At 35.9% G+C, this 25,888-nt stretch overlaps 4 protein-coding genes and 1 non-coding gene across 5 annotated transcripts; 1 reads left to right on the top strand and 4 right to left on the bottom strand.

Annotated features, from left to right (window-relative positions):
* Positions 1-450: 450 nt before the first annotated feature.
* LOC111693744 (zinc finger protein OZF-like) lies at positions 451-2,077 on the bottom strand. Its single transcript, XM_023459303.1, has 4 exons — positions 1,882-2,077; positions 1,698-1,806; positions 536-1,615; positions 451-480 (listed from the first exon to the last, which is right to left on the bottom strand). Exons 1-4 carry the CDS (start codon positions 1,908-1,910, stop codon positions 451-453), a joined length of 1,248 nt encoding a protein of 415 aa, XP_023315071.1. The 5' UTR covers positions 1,911-2,077.
* Positions 2,078-6,198: 4,121 nt separating this feature from the next.
* LOC106660206 lies at positions 6,199-9,106 on the bottom strand. The gene is made up of 7 exons (XM_014383111.2): positions 8,807-9,106; positions 8,543-8,727; positions 8,303-8,472; positions 7,976-8,224; positions 7,747-7,907; positions 7,578-7,667; positions 6,199-7,507 (listed from the first exon to the last, which is right to left on the bottom strand). The coding sequence occupies exons 2-7, from the start codon at positions 8,707-8,709 to the stop codon at positions 6,620-6,622; spliced, it is 1,725 nt and encodes a 574-aa protein (XP_014238597.1). The 5' UTR covers positions 8,710-8,727; positions 8,807-9,106; the 3' UTR covers positions 6,199-6,619.
* Positions 9,107-10,283: 1,177 nt separating this feature from the next.
* LOC106660205 (ribonucleoside-diphosphate reductase large subunit) lies at positions 10,284-14,314 on the top strand. The gene is made up of 11 exons (XM_014383109.2): positions 10,284-10,515; positions 10,766-10,854; positions 10,970-11,147; positions 11,234-11,597; positions 11,659-11,963; positions 12,041-12,203; positions 12,270-12,664; positions 12,749-12,936; positions 13,009-13,317; positions 13,401-13,589; positions 13,663-14,314. The coding sequence occupies exons 1-11, from the start codon at positions 10,479-10,481 to the stop codon at positions 13,882-13,884; spliced, it is 2,439 nt and encodes an 812-aa protein (XP_014238595.1). The 5' UTR covers positions 10,284-10,478; the 3' UTR covers positions 13,885-14,314.
* Positions 14,315-18,620: 4,306 nt separating this feature from the next.
* LOC106660089 (uncharacterized protein YJR142W) lies at positions 18,621-21,518 on the bottom strand. Its single transcript, XM_014382928.2, has 6 exons — positions 21,384-21,518; positions 20,403-21,325; positions 19,693-19,790; positions 19,417-19,621; positions 18,863-19,342; positions 18,621-18,787 (listed from the first exon to the last, which is right to left on the bottom strand). The coding sequence occupies exons 2-6, from the start codon at positions 20,476-20,478 to the stop codon at positions 18,666-18,668; spliced, it is 981 nt and encodes a 326-aa protein (XP_014238414.1). The 5' UTR covers positions 20,479-21,325; positions 21,384-21,518; the 3' UTR covers positions 18,621-18,665.
* Positions 21,519-23,597: 2,079 nt separating this feature from the next.
* Positions 23,598-23,671, bottom strand: Trnan-guu. Its single transcript has one exon. It is a non-coding gene; the product is annotated as a tRNA-Asn (tRNA).
* Between the last annotated feature and the right edge of the window lie 2,217 nt (positions 23,672-25,888).

Raw genomic sequence — 25,888 nt, 5'->3', positions numbered from 1 at the left:
CTTGACGCTTAGCTTTTATGAAAACGATTTGTGACGAATTTCACACTCAAAAAGTTTGCTACCATTATGTACCCCAATTATGTGCCTCTTGATTGTGTATTGTATCTACGTGACGTTCAAAGTTTTGTTTCTGTCCAAATGATTTGTGGCAAATCTCACGTTCAAAGGGTTTGTTGCGATTGTGTACTGTATCTACGTGACGTTTAAAGTTTCGTTTCTGTCCAAATGATTTATGACAAATCTCACACTGGAAGGGTTTGCTACTATTATGTACTGTATTAACGTGTGTATTGAGATTGCTCTTGAATGAAAATGATTTGTGACAAATTTCACATTCAAAGGTTTTGATACGATTATGCACTACATTTACGTGATTTTTAAGGTAACTTTTGTATCCAAATGATTTGTGACAGATATCACATTCGAAGGGTTTCTTACGATCATGTACTGTTATTCTGTGCCTTTTAAGATTTGATTTTTCTGCAAATGATTTTTGACAAAAATCACACTTGAATGGTTTTTTACGATCATGTACTGTAATTATATGACTTTTAAGGTTACTTTTTTGTCCAAATAATCTATGACAAATATCACATTCGAATGGTTTACTTTTTTTATGCGCTGAATTCACGTGTAGTTTGAGTTTCGATTTTAGTCCAAATGATTTGTGACAAATCTGACATTCCAGGAGTTTGTCTAGATCATGAAATTGAATAATGTGATTTTTCAAGGTTTGCTGGTATCCAAATGATTTGCGGCAACTCTCACACTCAAAGGGTTTGCTACGATCATGTACGTCATTTATATGTCTTTTGAGGACACTTTTGAGTGAAAATGATTTTTGACAAATATCGCATTCAAAAGGTTTGCTCCTATTATGCACTGTTTTTACGTGTAATTTGAGATTCGATTTTAGTCCATATGATTTGTGACAGATATCACATTCGAAAGGTTTCTTACGATCATGTACTGTTATTCTGTGGCTTTTAAGATTTTGTTTTCTTGTAAATGTTTTTTGACAAATATCACATTCGAAGGGTTTGATGCGATCGTGTACTGCCTGTTTGTGATCTTTGAGGTTACTTTTTTGTCGAAATGATCTATGACAAATATCGCATTCGAAGGGTTTACTTTTTTTATGCACTGAATTTACGTGTACTTTGAGATTCGATTGTATTCCAAATGATTTGTGACAAATCTCACATTCGAATGGTTTGTTTCGATTATGTACTGCATTTGTGTGATTTTTGAGGGTAACTGTTTGCCCAAATGATTTGTGGTAAATGTCGCAATCAAAGGGTTTATTACGACTTTTTTCAAAATTCGGTAGTTTCTCATGTCCGGTCGATGCTATACAGGAGTTAGAAATCGATTGGCAATTTTCATTATAATTAAATCCCTTTTTAATCAAAATTATTAGGCTTTTATCATTCGTGTATTTGATCGAATTTTGGTTTTCCTTTTTCACAACAGGTTGAATATTTTTATACTCAAATTTGCTGTTGATTGTTGATTGAGCCTTCAGTTCAGGTTTAATATGTTGGCACTCAAAATCGATGAATATTTTTTTATCTAACCTCTCGTGTAGCGCTGTAGTTTCATTCGCATGTTTTACCTATATAATAATAATAATGAAATTTGTGGGCTATAGTTTCTCATAGTTAATAAACAGTAATCATTAAGATAATTCAACTCACTGTATAACACGGGATCGTTTCCAAGTTTTCGGCTTTATAAGAATTTACCAAATTGAAAACATAATCTTCACCTGCGTTCGTCAAAGTATCGCTCAACTCTTCCTTTATTCTAAAGAATAATCCAATTCAATGAGGAAATACTGAAAAAATTACTATGGCATTGTAACACACAAAAAAGTTTTACCTAACTACGTCATTGCAGCTCTCCATCATTTTCTTGATTATATTATATATACTCCTTGTAATTTTCCACCATAAGTAGTGGGAAAATATTTGAGGTTATGCGCTTCGGGTAGCCAAAACTGCGCCTCGATTTCAAGCTCAGAACTGTTCTTTTCACGGATATAATTTGTAAACACTCGCTCGTAAGTAGTCAAAAATTCAACTCTGCACGGTGCACCAACGACGTAACACATCGCTCATCAAGATGAGCCCGCGTCGTTGGCCAAATTTTCCCCCTCTACCGCAAATTAATCCATACGCAACTATGGGCACGTGCAGTTAGCCGTGTCGCTTAGTTTTTTGTGTATTCTGTCGATAGGTTTCGCGAGAAATACTCAACAAGATTTTCGTCAATTCCAACTTCTACATCATTTGAGAATTTCTTTTTCATTATCTACGCCTTTCGAGCAAACGCTCACAAGGTTTTTTTATCAGCATGAAATATTTTACTTCATCAACGGAGAAATTGAGAAAGCTAAGTAAAGTTGATCATTGTTCAGGGAAAAATAATTGAATTTGGGTATTAATAGTTTAGCATGCACTCAAAAGTATACCATTTAAATGTCATTTTTCGAACTCAAGGGGATTTTTCGTTTACATTGCTAGAAAAATCTTAAATATATTCATGCAAATTAAATGTAAAAGCAGATATAAAAATTAACGTAAACAATATTTTGTCGCCCCAGCACAAGAACTTATTCACTATCTTATTTAATTCGGAGGAAAAAAGGGTCTAAGGAGTTCCTATCTTATAACTTAGGATATAGTTACCTTTTTGCCTTTAAGCTTATAGAGATGCCTTCCTACGCTAGGAAGACGATTTAATGTTATTTAAGGAACTTTTACGTGAAATTTTCGTTTAAAATGTATGCATCAGGACCGATTTCTTCCTTTGCATAAATTGTTCTAAACATGTATGAAAATTCAATCTTGCACATTATTGTAAGGCAAAAATTAACGCAAATACATAATTCTTTACTCAAATTTTAACATTTTGATTGAAAATAAATGTGTTAATAATGATTTAGCCTTTTATTTGCGGTAATTGTGCGAAAATTTACGACATCAATCATAATTCAAGTCGGTTGTCACCACTAGATGGCGAGTGTCATATTCTGTGAATCTACAAGTGGCAAAGTCAAAATAATTGTATAAGTTAGAGCACACGTGTTGGGTCTTTCATCTCACGAATACCTTATTGAAACGCAACAATCGGCACGTTACTCGTTTCTTTTCTTCTTCTTCCCTCGCATTCAAGAAAAAATGGGCTGCGCGCAGTTTGGATAGCGGACAATGTACCGCATAAACAAACCAGATTTTCTTTACTTTTCTTTAGAGATTAATAAACGAGCTATACTCGCATCTGCATGTACAAGCATCGAACCTTTTGGTAAAAAAAAACGCGATTCGGCGATAATACGAAAAATTCGATTACAGAGATCGAACGTCAAGGATTCGAGCGCAATTACTCACCTCTCTCTGAGCTAGCATGAGAGTTTATACTTTAAACAACGTTAAACTTTAAGGTGTGTGTTGAATATTATGTAGCTGTCGAATCAACCGATTTTTTGGTCAAATGTTCGAATCCGTGAAATATTCCGAAGTATTTATGCTCGATTCAATTTTTTTATTTGGATAAAAAAAAAAGAAAAGGAAAAAGAAAAGGTACTGTTGAGTGGACAGTAGCAATTTGTATACAGCAGCAGCAGCAGCAATGCTTTGTTGGCTTATTTTGTATTCTCGACGCGCTACACGAACTACTACGTCCTATGCCCCCGCGCACACGGCGACGGCGGCCACTGACCCTCCTCGTGCTCGCCAAGACTGTCCGTTTTGTCAACGTTTCGAGCTCGCTCGTTGCATCGAGCTGCAGCCTGCACATATAACGTAGAGGAAACGCGTACGAATTTTTCTCGATTTTTTCACACACACACACACCGATCGCACAGTTACGCACTACGTATGGAGACGATAAAAATCGGCTACAGAGTGCAGCGTGATATATTTTTTCATAAATCGGTTTCATAAATGCCGAATAGTAAATATACTAAGGCACGACATCATTGTTATCATATATAGCGGTAGCTGCGGCGTAGCAGTCGTAGTACGTCAACGGCGGCGGGAGACTTTCAAAATCGACTCTCGCACCGTAGCAGCATAATATACACAATATTAGTACATACGCGCGAGTTTTATCGCGGCAGACCGATCTGAAATAATAATTCCCATCATCTGGCATCATATCTTAGTCATCGTTTGTTTCGTACACAACGCCGAGGAGGAGAAGAACTACTATTACAAACACACGCGGTCGCGGTGCGGTAGTATATAATATGCAGTAGATACACTTTCGCAACTGAAAAATTCGCGCGCGCACATTACTTATATTATTGCGATTTGTTGTTCAACGGGGGGCTCTTGGCGCGCGCGAGAGCTGCGACGCGCGGGCGATACATATCCTTTCTCCTTCAACGCCGCTGCCGCCGCCGCGAGAGATCGTCTGCGGTCGTGTGCTGTGTGTTGCATCGCGCGCAACAGCAGCAGCGGAGGATCATCGCTCGTTCGCAGAGAGAGAGAGCCGAAAAAAGGAGGCCTACTTAAACAACCTGTGCGCTATATAGTAACGTGGATATATTGTGTGTGTGTGTATATGGTAGTACACATGCACTCACCAGCTGTTTCGAGCGCGGCGCGCGTCTGCTGCTGCTGTACGAAAGTGTATATATATTTGATGCAATATACACACACGACGACTCCGATTCACTGCACTTATAAAATCGCCTCTTCTATCTCGCTTTCTTCTGCACCTTGGCGATGAATTTGTACGATGGCTGCTCGATCGATTCACACGACACAACACCACACGCGACGACGAACTTTTACCGATTATTTTTAAATAAATAAACTATCTAAAAAACCACGACGACGCCTGGGACCATGGTGTCTCTCGTCTCTCGCCCTCTTTCTTTAGTTTTGTCACGTCGATCGGCTGTCAATGTTGGGCCGAGTCGCTGTCATCGTCGCGCCGTATATTGTTTCCACGCGGATCGAGACGCACATAAAGCGAGAGAGAGAAACTCCGTATTGTTTTCTGTATATATTCACCGATCGGCCAGGTGAAAGCCGAGAGGAACGACTGCCGCGAGTCTTTGCGGCTTATACTTTGGTACCGCCAACCTCAGCAGCAGTAGCAGCAGCTCCTTTAGCGCCTTCGATTTTTTTGCTCTGCAGCCTATACACGAGACGGAAAGAGAGAGAGAGAGAGAGAGGGACAGAAGGAATCCCTTCCACAGTGGACTCGCGTACCACCGATGACTTTCACCATTTGGTATTACATACATATCCACGCGCACGCACATAGGTACGCGAACGTGTGCACCAATACATACAGAGAAAATCACGGCGGTGCCACCTCGTATACAGTTGGCGATGTATATATACCTATATCGCTTTCGACTCCCAAGCTCTTTTCATCCGATATCGGTTTCTTGCATTGAGATCGGTATGTGCGCGCGAGAGAAAACAGCTGATTTGAGAGGCATTCAACAACGAATTGTCTGAATTAGATATCGTTGTCTCGTTTATTTACAATCAATACGCATACAGATACATTATAAATATTTTTTAATTCTATGCATACGTTCGAGTCTTAATCTTCGGTTACTAATTCGATACAATGTTTCACTCAGTCTTTTACAGGCTTTGAAAAAGTGTGTGTACATTTTTTTTTAATATAAAAACATTCATATTGAGTAGAAATAATCTTTCTATTATTTTTGTTGAAGTTCTTATTAGTTTTTTGTTTCATAAATTATTTTTAAATATTACGTTAAATTTAATATTACAATAGCAAATAGATATCTATGAGTATTACTATAGTAAAAAATCATTCATAAAATTAAAGAATTTCTCTTTACTTTATGAATTAATTTACGAATTAATAGTGCTCATTGTCTTACAAGTTTTACACATTTTGTTGATATAATATGTACATTTTCAGTTCATTTCATGTATTTCTTTTTATGTTCAAATAATTTTTTCACCGTTCAAAATCGGTTTGATGATGAATATACAAGATGTATAAAATATAAAATATTGCCAGGTAAATTATACAGATACGTATATGTACGTACACAATCGGTAAAGTATAAAATAATTTTCAATATTATGTTGATCTTATCACAAATATGCAACGTGAGATTCACAAGTTTAATTGATTAAATTTTGTTAAACTATAACAAAATATCAAGTCTAATTATTTTATAAATAATACTTTTAAAGAGCAGTTGCAAACTATACTTAATTTTTAATTTTAGTATAGAAGAATAAATGATTTTTATGTTAATATTAAGTACAGAACTCATGCAATTTTTGTAAATTCTATGCAAAATATAAAAATTATATTCATGGAGTAAAAGAATGAGAAGTTTTCTTTAAATCTAGATAGGATATACGTAGCCCACCCTATCGGCCTCTCGATTTTTAAAATTTTATCGCATGATTTATTTGTTATTACAACAATGACTCGGTTCATCAACTTTTCAACAACCATTAAAAATTTTACGAATTAAAAAGATGCTGTCAATCTTGGCATTTTTCGTTAAGTTTTTCATACTTTCATGAATTGTCTCTTTGTAATAACGCCTAATCTCGCAGTTTTATAAATCGAAAGGCCGATAGAACTGGGCCTTGGCTTGAACTTAGCTTTGTCTATCTTTCGATAAATCCAAAGTCTCACCGGAAGATTCATCGGCCTGGTGCTTCTTCGTCGACATATCTAATGTATCAGCGGTTTTCGACAAGTCTTCACTCGCAGCATAGCTGCTCGAAGCATCTTTTGGCTCGGAATACTTTTTACTCTTATCTGAATAATCTTCCACGGTCGCTTTATGAGTTTCTTTCGGTGAACCAGGCGAAGATGCCTGTGGGGGCTTGAACGGTGACGACAAATCACTCAATTCGCTGGATCGTTTTTCAGTAGCCTCTATTGTTGTATGGTCGAGTTTACCCATAGGACTGAAGAGATTAGTCAAGTTTCGCATGTACGTTGACGAAGATGCTGCTTTCGTAAATTCACTGAGAGTAAAACCAGTGAGTTTGGCTAACTCAGCTGGTGAAAAACTGGCTAATTTTGATAAATCGGAGAACTTCATTTGCTGCGATAAGTCAGATGCTGAATAGTCGTTTCTCCCTTTCATAGAGTCTATTTTGGTGAAATCGGTTGGACTGTAATCGTAATCACTCTTTGTATTTTTCACAGACACCGTGAGTTCGCCCGCGCGAAAAGTTGGCATGGTTTCGGCTGTACTGATTATATGAGATGATTTTAATGATGGTGAATCTCTATGATTGTTTTCAGCATCCGCTTGTAAACAGGCTTTTTGTACAGCAGATAAAGCAGGAGGAATGAAGGGAGTTGTTACACTGGACGGTGGCATTATAGTATCATTCATAAGAGGGAACTTGAGATTGGCATAAGAAGGTTCTGATCCATCATCGAAACCTGGAGCAAGCATCTCCTTGATTAGTTCCCAGTAAGTTCCGTTTGAGCGATTATTTCGTCCTGGCAATTTTGGTACCAGAGAGTTCTATGAAAGATAAAGCAGTTAATAAGCAAAAATTTAATGATAAATAATTTTAATGCTATAATTGCCATACCTTTAATCTTTCCAAGTATGTTATGTTACCATTGAATTTGGTAGTAAAGTCAATACCTCCTTCTAGTCTATAGTACTCAATGCATTTTTTCTAAGTAAAAAAAGAAAATAAATGAATTGATATACTATTTTTTCTGTGCAAAACATAAATTTGTATGTGTATAAATTACCATTTCTTCAAGTGCATCTTGAGAAATATATTGCTCCTGTGATAATGTGTAACTTAGCAACATTGGCCTAGGATACTCATGAGGCCTGTTTTCAGGGGGTGGCATTGACCAGAATATGTTGAAATTTGAATCGTAGCAGTTTGAGTCAGTATTGTAAGGTGCTAGAATTTTATTTTTTCAAGTATTAAATTTGAGATCAGGCGCAAAAATAATATTTTAAAATACTTACAACAAATTAGTCCCACACAAGGTGTATACACATTATCACTGGGTCCTTTCATTTTTATTTGATAGTCAAGTTGAGCATCGACATCCCTCAAAGAAGGAGAAGCGTGAGATTTTGGATGAGAATGATACCAACCAACTAAAGTCATTCTTTTCCATTCCATTGCTTTTGATATTTCAGCTTCTACTGCTGCTGCAGCAGATTTATCTTTTCCAGCATAACGACAAGGAAAAGCTCCAAGAATAGACAAATCTACAATGTATAAAGAAAATATTCACAATCAAATATTAATACTAAGAACTGAAGTATATAAATAATTAAAAAACATACTATGAGCATTTATATCCCAATGTCCTCCCAAATAACCACAGACTTCTTTATCAGTTAAATGACAGTGAAGATCAATCAAAACAGCTGCACTTGCTGACACAGTTACAAGAAAAGGTTGTATTTTACCCAGTGTATTGAAGGATGTCAATTCAACCATTGTACTCATATCCCTGGAAATTAAATTGCAATTTTACCTGTCACAAATAAAGCCAAAACTTCAAAATTAAACTCATCCTTTACATTGCGTGACTTCTGATACCCAAATTTGAATGTTTTACTGGTACCCTCACTTTTGGGGGTGGATGGACAATTTCTTTTTTAGGTTCCAATTTAATATCCGTAACACTGTCTTCGACGATTGAAACGTCATTGCTGGAATCCATTGCTTCTTTACTATCGACTTCCATGGCTGTTTATTAAAACGTCTACAAATCAATAATAAACACATTCGTTCATCGAAAGTTTTTATATAAAATGTTAAACTCGATTGTAGTTTTGATTTACCAGACCGGTTTCACAGTGCCACTGTTTATTATGGATTTGCAGAAAAATGCAAGTTTTCATTCACAAATTTCAAACGTTGGATTATAGTTTTATAATCAATGCATATGACAGGCCGGACAGAATAAAAACACTGTATAATATCAATATATATACAGTACCGCTTATGAGAGATCGTAGCGTAGCGTTAAATCACCGACACCGAGTTTGTTACGCGCAAGTCGCAAAAAATTTTCGCAAATGGAGCACTGAGAACAAACCTCTAATATTTCGCAGACTTCTGCTTCGCGGTCTGCACAGCGAGAATAATGACGGTCACGTTGCACGCGGCACAAAAGGATTCAAGATTTCATTCGATTGAGAAACATCTTCATGTACGAGAGAAAGCAATTATTTGATTGTATTTGACACGTAAAGTGTGATTGATTAAAAAACAATTGATTAAAAATCATATTTATAGTATTCAAAACATAATTGACAATATTTTCGTGATTTTATTCTCTGAAAAATAATAGCACTTCTTGATCGTTTTCTGAAGTTACTTAAATGCCTTAAATTTTGTAATTAAATGCCATTAATATTTGACATGGTACTTTGAAGAAATTTTTTCTGTGAAAGACCCCGCCTACATTTAAAGGGTCTTAACATTTTGAGAAGCGTCATAACGAACTTATGTGCTCGAAGTAAAATAGCATCTGTAACGGTATTAGAACATCTGCTCATATAAAATATTCATTCCAGATCATTCTAAGCATTTTGGGCCATTACTTCAGAAGTTACACGAATAACATAGGTATTTTGAACTTCATATACGTTAATACGTTACTTCTCTGGCTCGTTTGAAATAGAGACAAGTCACGTCGCAGCAGCACAATAATAATAATAACATTTACTGAAATTTACTCTAAACGAGAGCATGCGCGTTGTCAGCTCTATTGTTTGTTTACCTTTTCCATGATACATATAAAATTATACTGGCTTTTTATCATTAAAGAAAATCTAATAAGTTTTAAGATTAATATGTAAACCCTTTTTTCCAAATTGTAAAGCAAACGAACTCCTACTTTCACTTTTTGTTGACGTTTTGGTGAAAGTTAAATGACATTTACAGTGCCGCGCCAAAATCTCAAATATCAAATAATAATAATGTCTGTGGATTTTCAACAATTACGCAATAAAGCTGAAATGTTGACATTCGAATTTTCTTGGAAGCCGACATTTTTCCTCTGCGGGATACGAAGCAGAAGATACTTCGATTTTCATGCACCGTAAGTGCTGTCATGTAAAGCGACAAAAGGAGCCATCGACCCAAAAATAAACAACACTCGATGCACGTCTGTGCGTGTTTATACAAATTATACATGTCTAACGTTTTGACGTCACATCCTACAAAATACCCTCTCGAACGAGCTTCAACCAATCTCAAGTGATCACTCGATGGTTTGGGCGCGAAAAACCGCACCGCCATCGTCGCTTGCGCGCGAACCCCATCAGACGATCGCGGCACCTCGCACATCACAGATCTATTATCGCCGTTCTCGTTTTCCAATTTTGACTGAGTTTTTGATAATTTTTTTCTGCCGATCCGTTGGATTTTCTAATTGTTCCTGCTTACCGTTTCGATTTTTTTCATTACTTTTGTCGTTTGTCTAATATTAACAGACAAACAATCAAAATGGTTAAGAAGAACAAGATGTACGTTATCAAGCGAAGTAAGTAGTCTGAATTTTATTCTATTTTTATCATTAAATTTTTGCTTCAAGTTACATGTGCAAATTTTTTCGCGATAGAGTTAAAATACTTGCATTTTAATTAAAAAATTCGTACCGATCGTTTTTGAGTAATATGGTGCAAACCTGCTACTCTCGCGTAATGCGTGGTTTTTAAACGTAATATATTGTACTTGACGGTTAAGGCTTTGTTTACTTTTATAATTAATTCAACTGTGTTATTTTAATTAAGATGGAAACAAGGAAGAGATCCATTTCGACAAAATTACGTCGAGAATCCAAAAACTGTGCTATGGACTGGAAATGGACTATGTCGATCCTGTGAGTTGAACAATGTTGAATAAATAAAGCTATTTCTATTGTTTAAACTACAAAATATGTGTTTCATGTCACACCATATTTATGAGAATAATTTTGAATGTTTGGCATTTTTAAGACGGCTATTACTCTCCGTGTTATCAATGGGCTTTATTCTGGAGTTACAACTGTGGAACTTGATAACTTAGCTGCTGAAACCGCTGCCACAATGACTACAAAACATGCAGACTATGCAATTTTAGCTGCTAGAATAGCAATCTCAAATTTACATAAAGAAACCAAGAAATGCTTCAGCGGTATGTCATATGATTTGAATAACTTATCTGTGCTTAAATCAGTTTTGAGATTAAGCTAATTTTATGATAAATATTACCTTTTACAGATGTTATGAATGATTTACATAACATGATTGATCCAATCACCAAAGAACATATTCCAATGATAAGCAAACATCATAATGAACTGATACAAAAGCACAAAGATAAATTGAATTCTGCAATTATCTATGACAGAGATTTTGGATATAACTACTTTGGATTTAAAACATTGGAGAGAAGCTATTTATTGAAAATCAATGGCAAAGTTGTTGAAAGACCACAGCATATGCTCATGAGAGTCGCTGTTGCTGTTCATGAAGAAAATCTTGATAAAGTTATTGAAACATACAACTACATGTCAGAGCGTTACTTCACGCATGCTTCACCATCACTTTTCTCAGCTTGTACTGGACGCCAACAAATGTCAAGGTAAGTTGAATTGAAATTTTTGAAATCAATGTCTCATACTAATACGAATTGAATTTTTTAGCTGCTTCTTGTTGACAATGACTGAAGATAGTATTGAAGGTATTTATGACACATTAAAGAGATGTGCTCTAGTAAGTAAATCTGCTGGAGGCATTGGTTTGAGTGTCCACACAATCAGAGCCAAGGGTACAAGAATTGCCGGAACAAATGGAGTTTCTAATGGTTTAGTTCCTATGTTAAGAGTGTATAATAACACAGCACGCTATGTTGACCAAGGAGGTAATAAGAGGCCAGGAGCTTTTGCAATGTATCTTGAACCTTGGCATGCGGACATTTTTGAATTTCTTGATCTCAAAAAAAATACAGGTAAAGTCACATGAGTTCAAAACATTAAATAGCTGTAAAATGAATGATATTGCATTGCTTGTCTAAATTAATTGCAGGCAAAGAAGAACATAGAGCCAGAGAACTTTTCTATGCTTTGTGGATCCCAGATTTATTCATGCAAAGAGTCTTTGATAATGGAAAATGGAGTTTGATGTGTCCTCATGAATGTCCAGGCTTGCCAGATGTATGGGGTGAAGAATTTGACAAGCTTTATATGAAGTAAGTTTCTATAGAACTATTTGAACAATCATAGAATTTTAACTTATTTGTGGTTTTTTAATTTAGATACGAAGAAGAAAAACGTTACAAACGACAAATTGATGCTCGTGATTTATGGACAGCTGTTTTGATGTCACAAGTAGAAACTGGAACACCATACATGTTATACAAAGATGCTTGTAATCGTAAATCCAATCAACAAAATTTGGGCACAATCAGAAGTAGTAATTTATGTACTGAGGTTGTACAGTACTCATCACCTGATGAAGTGGCAGTTTGTAATTTGGCATCAATTGCTGTTAATATGTTTGTCCAAATAAATCCAAATCAACGCACATATGACTTCATGAAATTGAAAGAAGTTGCCAAGGTTGCTACCAGAAATTTAGATAGGATAATAGACATCAATTACTATCCCATCAAAGAGGCTAAGAACTCCAACTTCAGACACAGGCCCATTGGTAAATAATTTTCAATTGTATCAAAATAATTTGGAAATTAATTCAAAAGATGAATGAGTTAATACCTATTGACTTATTTTTCAGGTATTGGTGTTCAAGGCTTAGCTGATGCATTTTTATTGATGAGATATCCATTCGAGAGTGAAGAGGCTCAGAAACTTAATATTCAAATCTTTGAAACTTTATACTACGGAGCATTAGAAGCCAGTTGTGAAATTGCCAAAGAAAAAGGTCCATACTCTACGTATGAAGGTTCACCAGTCAGCAAGGGAGTATGTATTTTTTATTATTTATCACTGTACCAACAAGTAGAAACTTCAAATAAATAACTCCATTCCTTCCAGATTTTGCAATATGACATGTGGAACGTGACTCCTACAAATCTCTGGGATTGGGCAGCTTTGAAAGCAAAAATTGCTCAATATGGAGTGAGAAATTCATTACTTCTTGCACCAATGCCTACTGCATCGACAGCACAAATACTTGGAAATAACGAATCTATAGAGCCTTACACCAGTAATATTTATTCACGAAGAGTCTTATCTGGAGAATTCCAAATCGTCAATCCTCATCTTTTGAAAGACTTGACTGAAAGAGATCTTTGGGATGAAGACATGAAGAATGAAATTATTGCTAACAATGGCTCTATACAGGTAATGATTCCATTTTCAGATGCTTTTTACATTTAAAGTAGATCTGTAAAATAATGAAATGATTGAAACAAAATTTGTTGTAGAATATTGAACGTATACCCGACGATCTGAAACAACTATATAAGACTGTTTGGGAAATATCCCAAAAGACTATTTTGAAAATGGCTGCAGATAGAGGAGCTTTCATTGATCAATCTCAATCTCTCAATGTACATATGGCTAAACCTACGACTGAAAAACTTACGTCCATGCACTTCTATGGTTGGAGGGCTGTAAGTCAATCATTTTCCTTTATATTTGGGATATTCTAACAAATCTGAATTATGAATTTATCACTGTTTTCAGGGCCTTAAAACTGGCATGTACTATTTGAGAACAAAACCTGCAGCGAATGCACTCCAATTTACTGTTGATAAATCAAAATTGAAAACGGAAACTCCCTCAAAAAATCAATCAATCACTGAGAACGGTAATAGATCATTCAAACAAGAAGAAGAGGAAGAAGAAGATGCTGCATTAGTATGTTCACGAGAGAACGGAGATGCTTGTATGATGTGCAGTGCCTAAATGTCTATTGAGACTGCCCTCGTTTGTTATTCCAAGGTGTGATTTTATTTGCAAATCGACGACTAACTGGAGCTTGAAAATAATTTTTTTATTTAAACATTTTGTATGACACAATGTGACTCTTGAACGATAGTTATATGTTTATTTATTATGTAACCTACTCTAAGTAATTGTTAATTATAAGAACAAAAATTAAGTTAATTAAGACCAGTGAAAAGTTTTGCTACTACTCAATTGATTTACTCAGCATATATCTGTAAGTCGATGAACTTATCTAAACATATTACAAGTTGCATCTAAATATTAACGATTGCTTATCAAAAAAGCGGCTAAAATCAAACAGGAGATGATTCTGTGAAAACTTGAACAAATTTTTAAGTCGTATTGACAAAAAATTCAACTTATAAAATGATCTAATCATTTTGTAAATGTGTTAATAAATTGTACAAAATTATTCAAATACTTTATAATAAAGTTTTTTATGACAGTAAAAATTATTCATTTTGTATCATTTATTTTTATAACTCATATGAATTAATCAACTTTTATGGTGAGAGGATATGAAAATTAAATCGTTAAGACAAAAATTAGACAGTAATCGTTGGATTATTTGAATCTAGCTAACTAGCTAATTCTTCTTCGCATTTTGAGATACAATTTGAAGCTTTTAAATTTTTAATGCAGTGAAAGGTCATGTTAAGAAGAAAAAAATGGAGTATAACATCAATGTAAATAAAATTCGATGCCTTTTATTTTTATCACATGGATATATATATGGGTCAAAATAATACTTTTTTACAAAACCGTGCGCACGTATGTCACCGATCTTGACGCGCTTTTGGTATGTTATAGTACATGGTAAAAAGGTCCCAAAAAAAAATTTTTAGACCCCCTCCCCCCTCCTACCCCCCACTTCCGGTATAAACGTCCATTTTCGATCTATATTTTTTCTGAGGACATGAAGCAAGTAAAAAATCTGAAAAAATTCATAAAAATACTTTTCCACAATCCAAACAACCTTGAATTTTTTCAGATTTTTTGAGTGCTTCAGGCCTTCAGATAAAATCATTGAAAATTTCAAAAATCGAGATACGGCGGTATGAGCCGATGTAGTACTCGGAAATTTTTTCAGTTATTTTTCGCATTAAAAAACATAACCTCAATTTTTTTCAGATTTTTTCAGATTACCTAACGCACCTTTTGAAGCCAAAAACCGATTTTTTTGACGAAAATAATTTTTTTAGGACAGTACGGAGCCTCGAAAAATCTGAAAAAAATTTTTTCTTGTTTTTTTCATCAAAATACGTAATCTCAAATTTTTTCAGATTTTTTAATTGAAGGCGATAGCTTCTAGGGCCGAAAAATGCTATTTTTAACAAAAAATGGTTCCTAGAACCCGATGGTTCCGGTGAAAAAATTTGAAAATATTTTTTTTGAATTCCTTGTCAAATTTTAATAAATTTTGACCGTTTCAAAAGTTCGATTGAAGCTTCCTAGCTCATTTTAGAGCATCAAACGAGTTTTATCATTCCTTAATGTCTTCAGAAACGTCTTCAGATATTTTGCACTAATCTTTGTCCTGCTCTAAAATGAGCTAGGAAGCTTCAATCGAACTTTTGAAACGGTCAAAATTTATTAAAATTTGACAAGGAATTCAAAAAAAATATTTTCAAATTTTTTCACCGGAACCATCGGGTTCTAGGAACCATTTTTTGTTAAAAATAGCATTTTTCGGCCCTAGAAGCTATCGCCTTCAATTAAAAAATCTGAAAAAATTTGAGATTACGTATTTTGATGAAAAAAACAAGAAAAAATTTTTTTCAGATTTTTCGAGGCTCCGTACTGTCCTAAAAAAATTATTTTCGTCAAAAAAATCGGTTTTTGGCTTCAAAAGGTGCGTTAGGTAATCTGAAAAAATCTGAAAAAAATTGAGGTTATGTTTTTTAATGCGAAAAATAACTGAAAAAATTTCCGAGTACTACATCGGCTCATACCGCCGTATCTCGATTTTTGAAATTTTCAATGATTTTATCTGAAGGCCTGAAGCACTCAAAAAATCTGAAAAAATTCAAGGTTGTTTGGATTGTGGAAAAGTATTTTTATGAATTTTTTCAGATTTTTTACTTGCTTCATGTCCTCAGAAAAAATATAGATCGAAAATGGACGTTTATACCGGAAGTGGGGGGTAGGAGGGGGGAGGGGGTCTAAAAATTTTTTTTTGGGACCTTTTTACCATGTACTATAACATACCAAAAGCGCGTCAAGATCGGTGACATACGTGCGCACGGTTTTGTAAAAAAGTATTATTTTGACCCATATATATGTATACATACATGTAAATATACACATATATATTGGAGTACATGTCATTAAAAATTTTTCTTGTAAATTAATAAATTATAACTAACATTCCTAATATATTTATTACATAGGTGAGTTATCAATACAACAATGAATTTTCAAAATTTTTTTATATATTTTTAAATCACCTAAGGATCACTTGTATTATAAATAGTGCAAATTGCTTCATTACGATTGTAATAATAAGTCTTTTTTAATTAATCTAATACTCTTTTCGTCTAATTACAAACACTTTCATTTTAAATGAATATTAAGAAAACTTTAAATACATGCTTTTACACTCTTGATTTTCTATATGTTATAGTATTCATTTGTAATGCTTGTCATAATCATCTTCACTAAGTCATAACTTTTCACGTACGGAAAATAATTATAGCTGAATTCATAATACTTTAATAATAGCACCATAATTATTTTTCAGTTGCATAAATCAAAAGAAATCATATGCGAATATATTTTTTATTTTTCATGATTTGTTGCGTATATTTGAGATTTTTTACTCCGAAATTATTTGGAAATTTTACCAAGTTTTAATTTAATTTGAAGAGATTAAGTTGTTAAAGTTTATAAGTATCAGTATAATTAGGATATTTGTAGATTTTGCGATAAATTTAAGTACTAAAAATTAAGGTCATAATATCAACATTCAATTAAATACATGAATATTGGTTAATAGTAATTATACAAACTTTTTGTAATTTTTTTCTTTGTGTACCGTACGAAATACGCATTTAAATTATTTCTGAAGCACGTAACAAGATATTTCAATGATAAATGTAATAAAACTGTATTTTACAACATCGTGTCGATACATAAATTCAGAAAAGTCGCATTTTTAGAACACGTTGTTATCAGCAAATAGTACTGAATATACTAATGGATTCATCTCGTTCTTTTTAACGTTTCTTTTCCTTTTTCTTTTTAAGTTTTAATAAATATAAAAAAGTTACTCTGTAGCTTATAAAAAGATTACGAAAAATTGACCTTTACAGTTATTGCAATAACTTTTATTTATAAGTACTCAAAATCTGAAAGAACAAGACAATTTTGTAGACGGCTATTTTTATGAATTTCATTATAAAAATGGCCAACCATAATTAATCATTGAGCTTACTAAAAATAAATATAATAAATTTATTTCTAAGCTCACAGTGGTCTGTTAAATACATAATTGCTCATTCGTAAGTATCTGCCTTGTACACCAAAGACTTTTTATTAAAAATTAAAATACCAATATACAATTTACATCAAAATTTACATGGAGCACGATTTCACAAAATTTCAAGTTAACATTTTAGATAATTTAATTCAAATAGAACAACACATTAATTGTCCCTAAATAATAATACTGGGAATGCACTTAGTATCTCCAAAAGTTTTGATTATAAACATTCATAATATTTGCAATATACGTGTTAGTGCTTTTTGCTTCGGAATAGAACGATTCGGAAGGATCTTGTTTTAAATATAAGTATTGCATAAAATGCATTAACTTGGGATCGAAAAATATTTTTGTGCTCATAAAAATGGTCATAGCTTAATTTCAAGATCTCAACGTCACAGAACGAGTTATAAAATAATCTCATTTATTGAACAATATAATTCAATTATTACGAACGTATCATACTACAAAAATGAGGTTTTATATTTAATGAGCAATTTCAAAGTTTATGAAATCCAAAAATTATTCAATAATTATACAAACTTTTTAGTTTGCAACGGTAAAATTTTAATTTTTACAATTTTCAAAATATTTACAAAAAAGAATATATTTCATCATCATATTTTCAAATTAATATAAAAATAATTTCATTTGCAATTTTTTTTGACAATATTTCTTCACAAATACAGTTGGAATGCCATGATAATACTTGACTAATGTCTAAACTCACATTATTGTCGTTTTTCCATAATTTGAAACACAAATCTTGCGCGAAGTATAATATAGTCCCTTTGAATGACAATTTTTTCAGAATATATTCAAGGAAATTTAGTTAATCAAAGCTTTCATTTTAAACTCAACATGAATACGTTGCGTTGATTTTCAGAGGCAATTATTAGTTTCATCATATGCCAAGAAATTTTGATTTAGTTTTGATTTGCTCTCCTTGGCAAATTTTTTTTGCAAATATTCTCAGAAGTTCATTTTAGATTTAAGTAACAGAATGTTACATTAATAAATAGTTTATAAATAAATATACATATTAACATGTAATTGTGCAAATACAACATTAAACAAAAACTCAGACTATTAAAATATGTTCACTCAATTTGAAATTAAAAATTTAAGACAACTATTAATATTATTTATTTAATAGAAAGAACTGAAAATAAAATTATATGGAAAAATAATAAGAATGCCTTATTATTTCTTAAAAATTGTGATGTTTTAAAATTGAAAATACCTACATTTGAATCATTTAAATTCGTCCTAAACTGTTTGTTTCACCATTGGTAGAAATTTTGTGCTTCCTATGAGGTTGATTATACATTGTTTGCAATGGTACATGTAACAATTCCATAATTTGAATAAAATTTGGCTCTGTAAATAAAAAATTAAATTTTTTTTTAATGAAATATTATTTATAAAATTTTAATTATTTTGCTTGTTTCTTACCATTTTCTGGTGTTATGACACCATGTCGAATAAAAAAGTCTAATGAAACTGGAACAGATGTAGTCTTAAAATTAGATGAAAGAATCCTTTCAAGACATTCACTAACAGGCAGTAGTTCAAAAGTCTCAACTTCACCATCGTTATTAGTGGGTACAAAGTCTAATGGAAGTTCTAAGTCGAATACAAATTCTGTGTTTGGAAATAGCCCTCGGTTACTTTCAAAGAATATTGATATGCATCCTCCACTTTTTAATTTGGTTAGTAAGTGATTTGGTATTCCAGCTTCTTCAGCAGCTTCTTTGATTGCAGTTTCATGAATGCCAAAGCCTACACTTAGTCCTCCACTGACACAATTGTCCCAGAAGCTTGGCCATGTTTGTTTTTTTGGACTTCGTTTTTGTAACCATATTGATAATCCTTTTACAGGATCTATTACGTATCCATTTATATCCACACCATATTTTCGAATTCCAAAAAGAGCTATATCATAAAAAATTTTTAAATATTGTATAAAATATTTTTAAATCTTCATAAATTAAAAGTCAATGAATTACATGTTGCTGAACGGTCCATTTTGAACAATGGTGGAGTATTGAATTGAGCTCGTACATCATAATATTCTTCCCTCCAGCCATGCAATGCAACAAATTTGTCACCCCCTCTCCATTCTCGAAGAACTTCTTCAACTTTTGCACTTCTTTCATTGTAGTCTCTAAAGGCCGGGTTGAGTTGGACATATTCTGGATGAACTTGAAATACCTAAAATAAAAAAAATTTGAATAAATCATTTTGTTGAACATTCCACAGAAATGTATCATAATTGATTTTACTTGTGGATGATTCAAAAGTTCTTTCATCACATCAGGTCTGACAAGTCCAATTTGTTGTCCATCGACAACAAATGCTCTGCAGTCCCCAGCATGTAGACCTGATGCATTTAAATGATTAGTAAAGAATTAAATGAATAACATAATGTCGGAGGAATTTTCAATACAAGCAAATAATAGGATGAAAATTACTGCAAATATAAATTTCTGGACTGAGGCCAAGTGCATAAGGCACTTACACAGACAGTGTCAAACTACTATTTTTACTTTCTAGTATTAGCCTTGATCAAGTAAACTAAATAAAAACCAAATCGTTAATTTGATAATTTATCCAATTATTCGTTATAACAAAGTCTCAACCGTCGAAAATAATTTCGGTCGATGTCTAAAAATTTGAAATCCGCTTCGAGCATTTGTGAGGGCATCGTGTCGACGATACAAAAAAAACAGTAAGCCCAGCATACGACGGATATCCGTCTTGAAAATGACAAATCAATAATCAACACAGTAATACGAGTCCAGCGTTGGCATTATTTATTGGGGGGGATTTTTCGAAAACAAAAGAGTCGCGTCCGTGTGTGTATCTCGGTCTCTCATATTATGTGTCATGGTCGTCATCGTGTGTACACGCAAAAATGCGAAATCGATAAAATCTGTCGCGGCAGCGTTCGGGGCAGTGGTGGCTACCCCGAGGCGAAAATCAAATAACTCACCGGAGAGGTAGAAGCAGTTGAACTTTTTGGCGAGCTTGAGCAAACGTGACATCGGTTCGGTGTCTTGATTCGCCATGATGATGAGCCAGTAGGTCTCTTTCCTCCTACCCGCGTTGCCTCTCCTCGCTCCGTCTCGCTCTTTCCTCTCTCTTTCTCTGTCTCGCCTGCTTCAGGGCTATATATCTGTATGTGTCTCGTATACACCGAGTATATGCCTGCTCCGCTCGGTATATAAACATGCAGAAAAAAAAATTCGCAGACGATGCGCGATAGCGCGGCTCTTCACGTTTGTTGCTGTATACACACTCACACTCACCAATGACACTGTACTGTATGCGATGAACCGTTTGAGCTGACGTGTATGCGTATATATTATATTATATATATTGTGTTACGTTTAAAAACGAGACCCAAGCGCAGCTGATGTAATGTTTATATACATAATACAACACAACACACCACCACCACAGACGGACACACGAAAACACGCACCGTATTAGAGCTGTCGTCGCCGCCGCCGTCGCCGCGCTCCGCGTTTTGATATTGCTGTATGTATATATGTCACAGCGGCTTTTAACGCGCCGTATACGACTGCACGACGAAGGGGCACTCCATAAAAAGCTCGGGCCTCCTTTTAAAGCACGCGAACGACACGGCACGCATATATGAATACACGCGATGACACGAAAGCTGCTACTGCGAATTTATGGATGCACTGTTATATCAAAAAAATGAGTCACACCGCGAAACTCGGCAGCAGCTCTCCTTGCAGCAGAGCCCGCCCCGTTGTTGTTTTTGTCACAATCGTCGTCGTCGTCGTGTCAGCTCTCGCGCGAAATCCCAATGACGCAGTAAATGAACATTACCCTCTCGCGTGCCTCGGCGAGAGCTGTGTGCAGTGTAGTACACTCTGGGTACCTGGCCTAGGTATTATATATATAAATCTGTATATATATGCTCGATGTATAGGTATATATATACCTCAATTGCACATCGCACGCACGGACACGAGACGATACGAGCTGCTGCTCTCTTTCTCTCTGGCTCTGCTGCTGCTGCAGATCGACAAAAAAGTATCGCTTCGAACAATTGAAGAAGAATCGAGGTGGTAGTATAGTAGTAGTGGTGGTTGGTGGTGGTGGTGGTGGTGGTGTCGGGTGGTGGTGGTGCTACAACTGCCGCCGCCGCTGCTGCGACGATGACGATGCGCCGTGTGCTCTTACTGTGTATATATAGGTATTATTACATTGCAAACGTGTGCGCGAATATAAAACGCGCCTATATATACCTTTATGCAGTACTGCACATTTCGTATTTATATTACTGAGAGATAGATGGATAGACCCATTACCGTTGGCGCGACGACGATGTCTCAGCATACTCGGAAGCTGATAAAAATTTTTTTCGTACACGCGGGGCATGCATAGAGGATGATTGCAAACTTATGCAGTGTGGGCGATGCAGCAGCACACGTGCGTGGGGTTGTTGCGGACGCGCTTCCCCCACCTCCTCTCACTGCGTCCGCAATGTTGTTTTTTCTCGACGCTCCGCGACTTTTATTTTGTTATTATATGCGCGCGTGATACTTTGTATTGTATTCTAGTCGGGGCTCGTGTCGCGCGCGCATACATCGCGTGACTTTCTTTTTGCCACTTCTGCGCGCGCGAGCTCGTGGCACGCATGTGCAAATATCATACGTTATAATGATATAACTGTGTATAGAATTGGTAATGTATATGCGTTTTAATTGGGGCGGGGGCAAAGATTTGGCCATTTGCCGCTGCGCGAGAGAAGATTATAAACGCAAAAAACGCACACGTGTCGTTGTTGTTATCGTTTCTAATAACGCGCATTCGCGCGCAAATTTTCACGCGCGATCGATCGAGAGCGTCGCGGCGTCGAGTGGGCGTGAAAAACAGCTGGGAAATAACGATATCGCTTTTCGAGATTGTCACGCGATATCCATCCTATAATGCAAAAGATATATATACTCGTGCTTCAATTCGCTGTCTCGCTCGCAGCGTGGACAGATTTAGACAAAAGCATTCGGTTGTTTAGAAATCTCGCTCGGAAACAGGTTTGGTTTATTTTTACACACGTGACTTTGGAGTCTCGCGGCGACTTTCGACTCGAGATCGAAGGAATATCGTCAAATACGTTTATTCGCGCGTTGCAGCGAGCTCGAAACATTTTTAGCTTTCTATACGGATGACCCGCTGAATCATGATTATTTTCTCCTAGCTAATTATCGTTTTTAATGGTGTATTGGTTATTTAAAAAAGATTTCAACACCAACGAAGTGGTATTTTGACGAATTTACTCGCGTTGTTTTTATTCGTTAGTCTTGAACTCATCGGTTAGGTGGGTTAGCGACTTTCATCACTCGGTCAAGAAGTTCCCAGATGTTGGTAAACATTACATTATTATCGATAAAAAATACGCCACGTAATTATTTAAGTTTCGTCGTTGATTCTTTGATAAATCAAATATTGAGAAATTACAGAAGTGATTATGAAAAATAAAGATGTATTTGATATTTGTCAAATATCGATATAACACGACAGAACTTTCACTTTTTTCATCATTTTCAACGAATTTTGAAATCAGACCCAAACCTGGTTTTTACCTGATCGTGAATGACTGTCAGTTCAACGAAAAAAATGGAAAAAACACAGAAGACGCTAGTGAGCTACTGTATTACTGGGAAATGCTTGGGCAGACGTTTCACGCGTGTACCAATGAAAAACTCTAAACTCGAACGACTTGATAAAGAGACATATTGTCGCCAATGAAACAATCATCGTATGTTGGGGAACGTCATTTGTGTTCGTGTCAAACTTGCATATTAATTCTGTGTCATGCTTTTGGTATCTATTACAGATACGAACGTTCATGACGTTGCGGTGAAAAATGCGATCCGTATTGAATTACAACAGACGGAAAACTCGATTTGAATATGATACTTTAACGTAGAGAAGTTGCTCTGGTCCGTTCAAAAGTTGGATACTACGATTTTTCGGATTGTTATACACCCACCCCTATTTTCACAAACTGTTAAAACTTAAGTTCTTAACGCACTTTGTCTTTCTGCGTCACTTCAAAGCTTTTGAACACTGAAAACTGTACCGAGGACCAAGGACCAAAAAATGTAAAAGATATATTCGAACTGGCCTTGGTAAAAATGGCCAAAATAAACGCCCCCGGGTGGGCTCGAACCACCAACCTTTCGGTTAACAGCCGAACGCGCTAGCCAATTGCGCCACGGAGGCCGTTGAGAATCTGAGCCACCATGGCATTCGAAAGCGAAGGATTCGATGTCGAAGCCTTGTAGGCAACCCGTCATACGAAAATGTATTGCAGAAAGTCGTCGCAGGCATTTAAATTTACTTGTCTCGTCGTTCCCTCGTTACTCTACTATAGTGTGTTATACTTTACACATTTTAATTAATCGATTTGTTGATTAAATATTTAAACTGTAGGACTACGGTGCATTACCTCACTCGCACTACGCGAATGAGCGAATTAGCACCGAGGCTAAATTTCAAAACGTAATATTTTTCCTCTCGACACGCGTTTGTTGTTCAAAAATGTTCAAGCTCATTTTCAGAAACTAATCGCCAACACGAACGTATCGTACATATAGAAAACGGCGCCAATAATTTCGTTCGCATGCAGCATACATATCGCACGTATACACCTCTCTCGCTCTCTCTCTCCTCGATACTCACGCGCGGCTTAAATCGTTCATAATCATTCACGCGCGCGCGCGCAGGTGCAATCTCAAAATATAACGCGAGAGCTGCCTCGGTATAGAGATCGGTCAAATAAACTCGCGCGCGCACAGGGTGTATAGATCCGAAAAATAAAACGAAGAAACTTTCCTCCCCCCTCTCTCTCTCTCTCTCTCTAAAGCTAGTAGGTATACACGGGTATAATTACTTTGCGGGGCCCCAGAAAGCTCTCTCTCTCTCTGTGCCACGAGTGAGTTATAAAGAATATCGTCTCGCGCGCGCTCGCGTCGGCACAAGATCTCCAATTCCTCCGTTTTATATATACTATATACAATATGTATAAACATATCGAGGCCCCGGTCCCGCGGAGAAAAGCGAGAGAGATATTAATTTACCCGTCACCTATAATTGCGGCGCGTTATAACTCGGATGTATATGGTACCCCATAACGCACATCGCAGCTCGGGCGCGCGCAGCGCAGGGCCTGTATACGTACCTACTCGCACGATATTGCTGTATTATATGTATGCGGGATCGTGTTCGCACACTGCACCGCGCACAGTCTCGCGGTTATTGAATTTTACGACTTAAACGCGCGCGCGCGCCCGAGCGTAAACGCGTGCACGTAATGGGCGATAGGCGCGATGACGTTTGACTTATCGGCCGATAAAGATTTTTCTCCTACTTCGTACTCACGTGCGCGCCGCGTCGAGGTGAAGGATATCGCGCGCGCCCGGCCGATACGAGGCACGCGCGCGTAGGTGAAATTATACGAGCGGATAATTATAACGCGCGCGCGCTTAGATTGCGAATACACGGCGCCGTCGGAAAATTTGTGCGTTAGATCGCGAGAGATGATCGATCGGAGCAATGACGAAAAGGCTGCGTGGCGCGCCCTTGTGCGTCGAAAAATCTTGTCTTCATTAAACGAACCTTTTTTTTTTTTTTTTTTTTTTTTTTTTCAAAGGAATAATTCGGGTCGACGCAAGTCCTCGAGAGAGCTGATTAGATGAAACTCGGACATCGCTAACTTAATTATTTCAAAGTCCAGCGAGGCGTTATCGTTGTAAAAAGTATACTCCTTTTCAGACTGCAAATATTTGTCCGCGCGACACTCGCAAATTAACTCGACTAGCCGAGCATTGCGCTTTTTTTGCGCCTGCGTGGCAACCGAGACGCGACGTCTTTGTAAAATGCCAATTGGCGCGTTACTTTACACGTACATGTACCGATCGGAGTAAGAAATAAAGTCAATCCTCGAACACTTCCATGTTCGATAAAAGTCACATTCTTGCCTTACGCTCATACATTGATAAAAAACAAGCAGCGTCTCGATCTGCAAGCTGTCTCCGGTCGAACTTGCCGATCGACGCGCACGAGCTCCGAAATTCCATCGACTCGAGCTCGAGGCTTGGCGCAACGTCGCGCGATCACGCAACCCAGATAACTTTTCACTCGATTTTCATTTTCCTAGCTAAAAACATGTATGTATAGAGCTACACACGCAGTGGTATATACGCTTCCATAAAGTTGTAGTTGTGAGGTTGCCCACGCAGCCCATGTGTGTTCGAATTTATGAAGCGCACATTTGAAATTCTTTTTGAAAAGTATGAAAAAATGATCCATTATTGAAAAGAACTTCCGATAAAGTTTTGAGTGACTTAAGTAATTTAAACGATCAACACGTACAATATGGCGAGCGGTGTCAAATTGACATAAATTAATTCATTAATTAATTTTATTTAAAATAAAGTC

The sequence above is a fragment of the Trichogramma pretiosum genome, unplaced genomic scaffold (assembly GCF_000599845.2).
Source record: "Trichogramma pretiosum strain Unisexual culture from Peru unplaced genomic scaffold, Tpre_2.0 scaffold44, whole genome shotgun sequence".
Taxonomy (NCBI): Eukaryota; Metazoa; Arthropoda; class Insecta; order Hymenoptera; family Trichogrammatidae; genus Trichogramma; species Trichogramma pretiosum.
The sequence above is the reverse complement of the archived record's forward strand: the minus strand, read 5'-3'. Positions and strand labels throughout refer to the sequence as shown.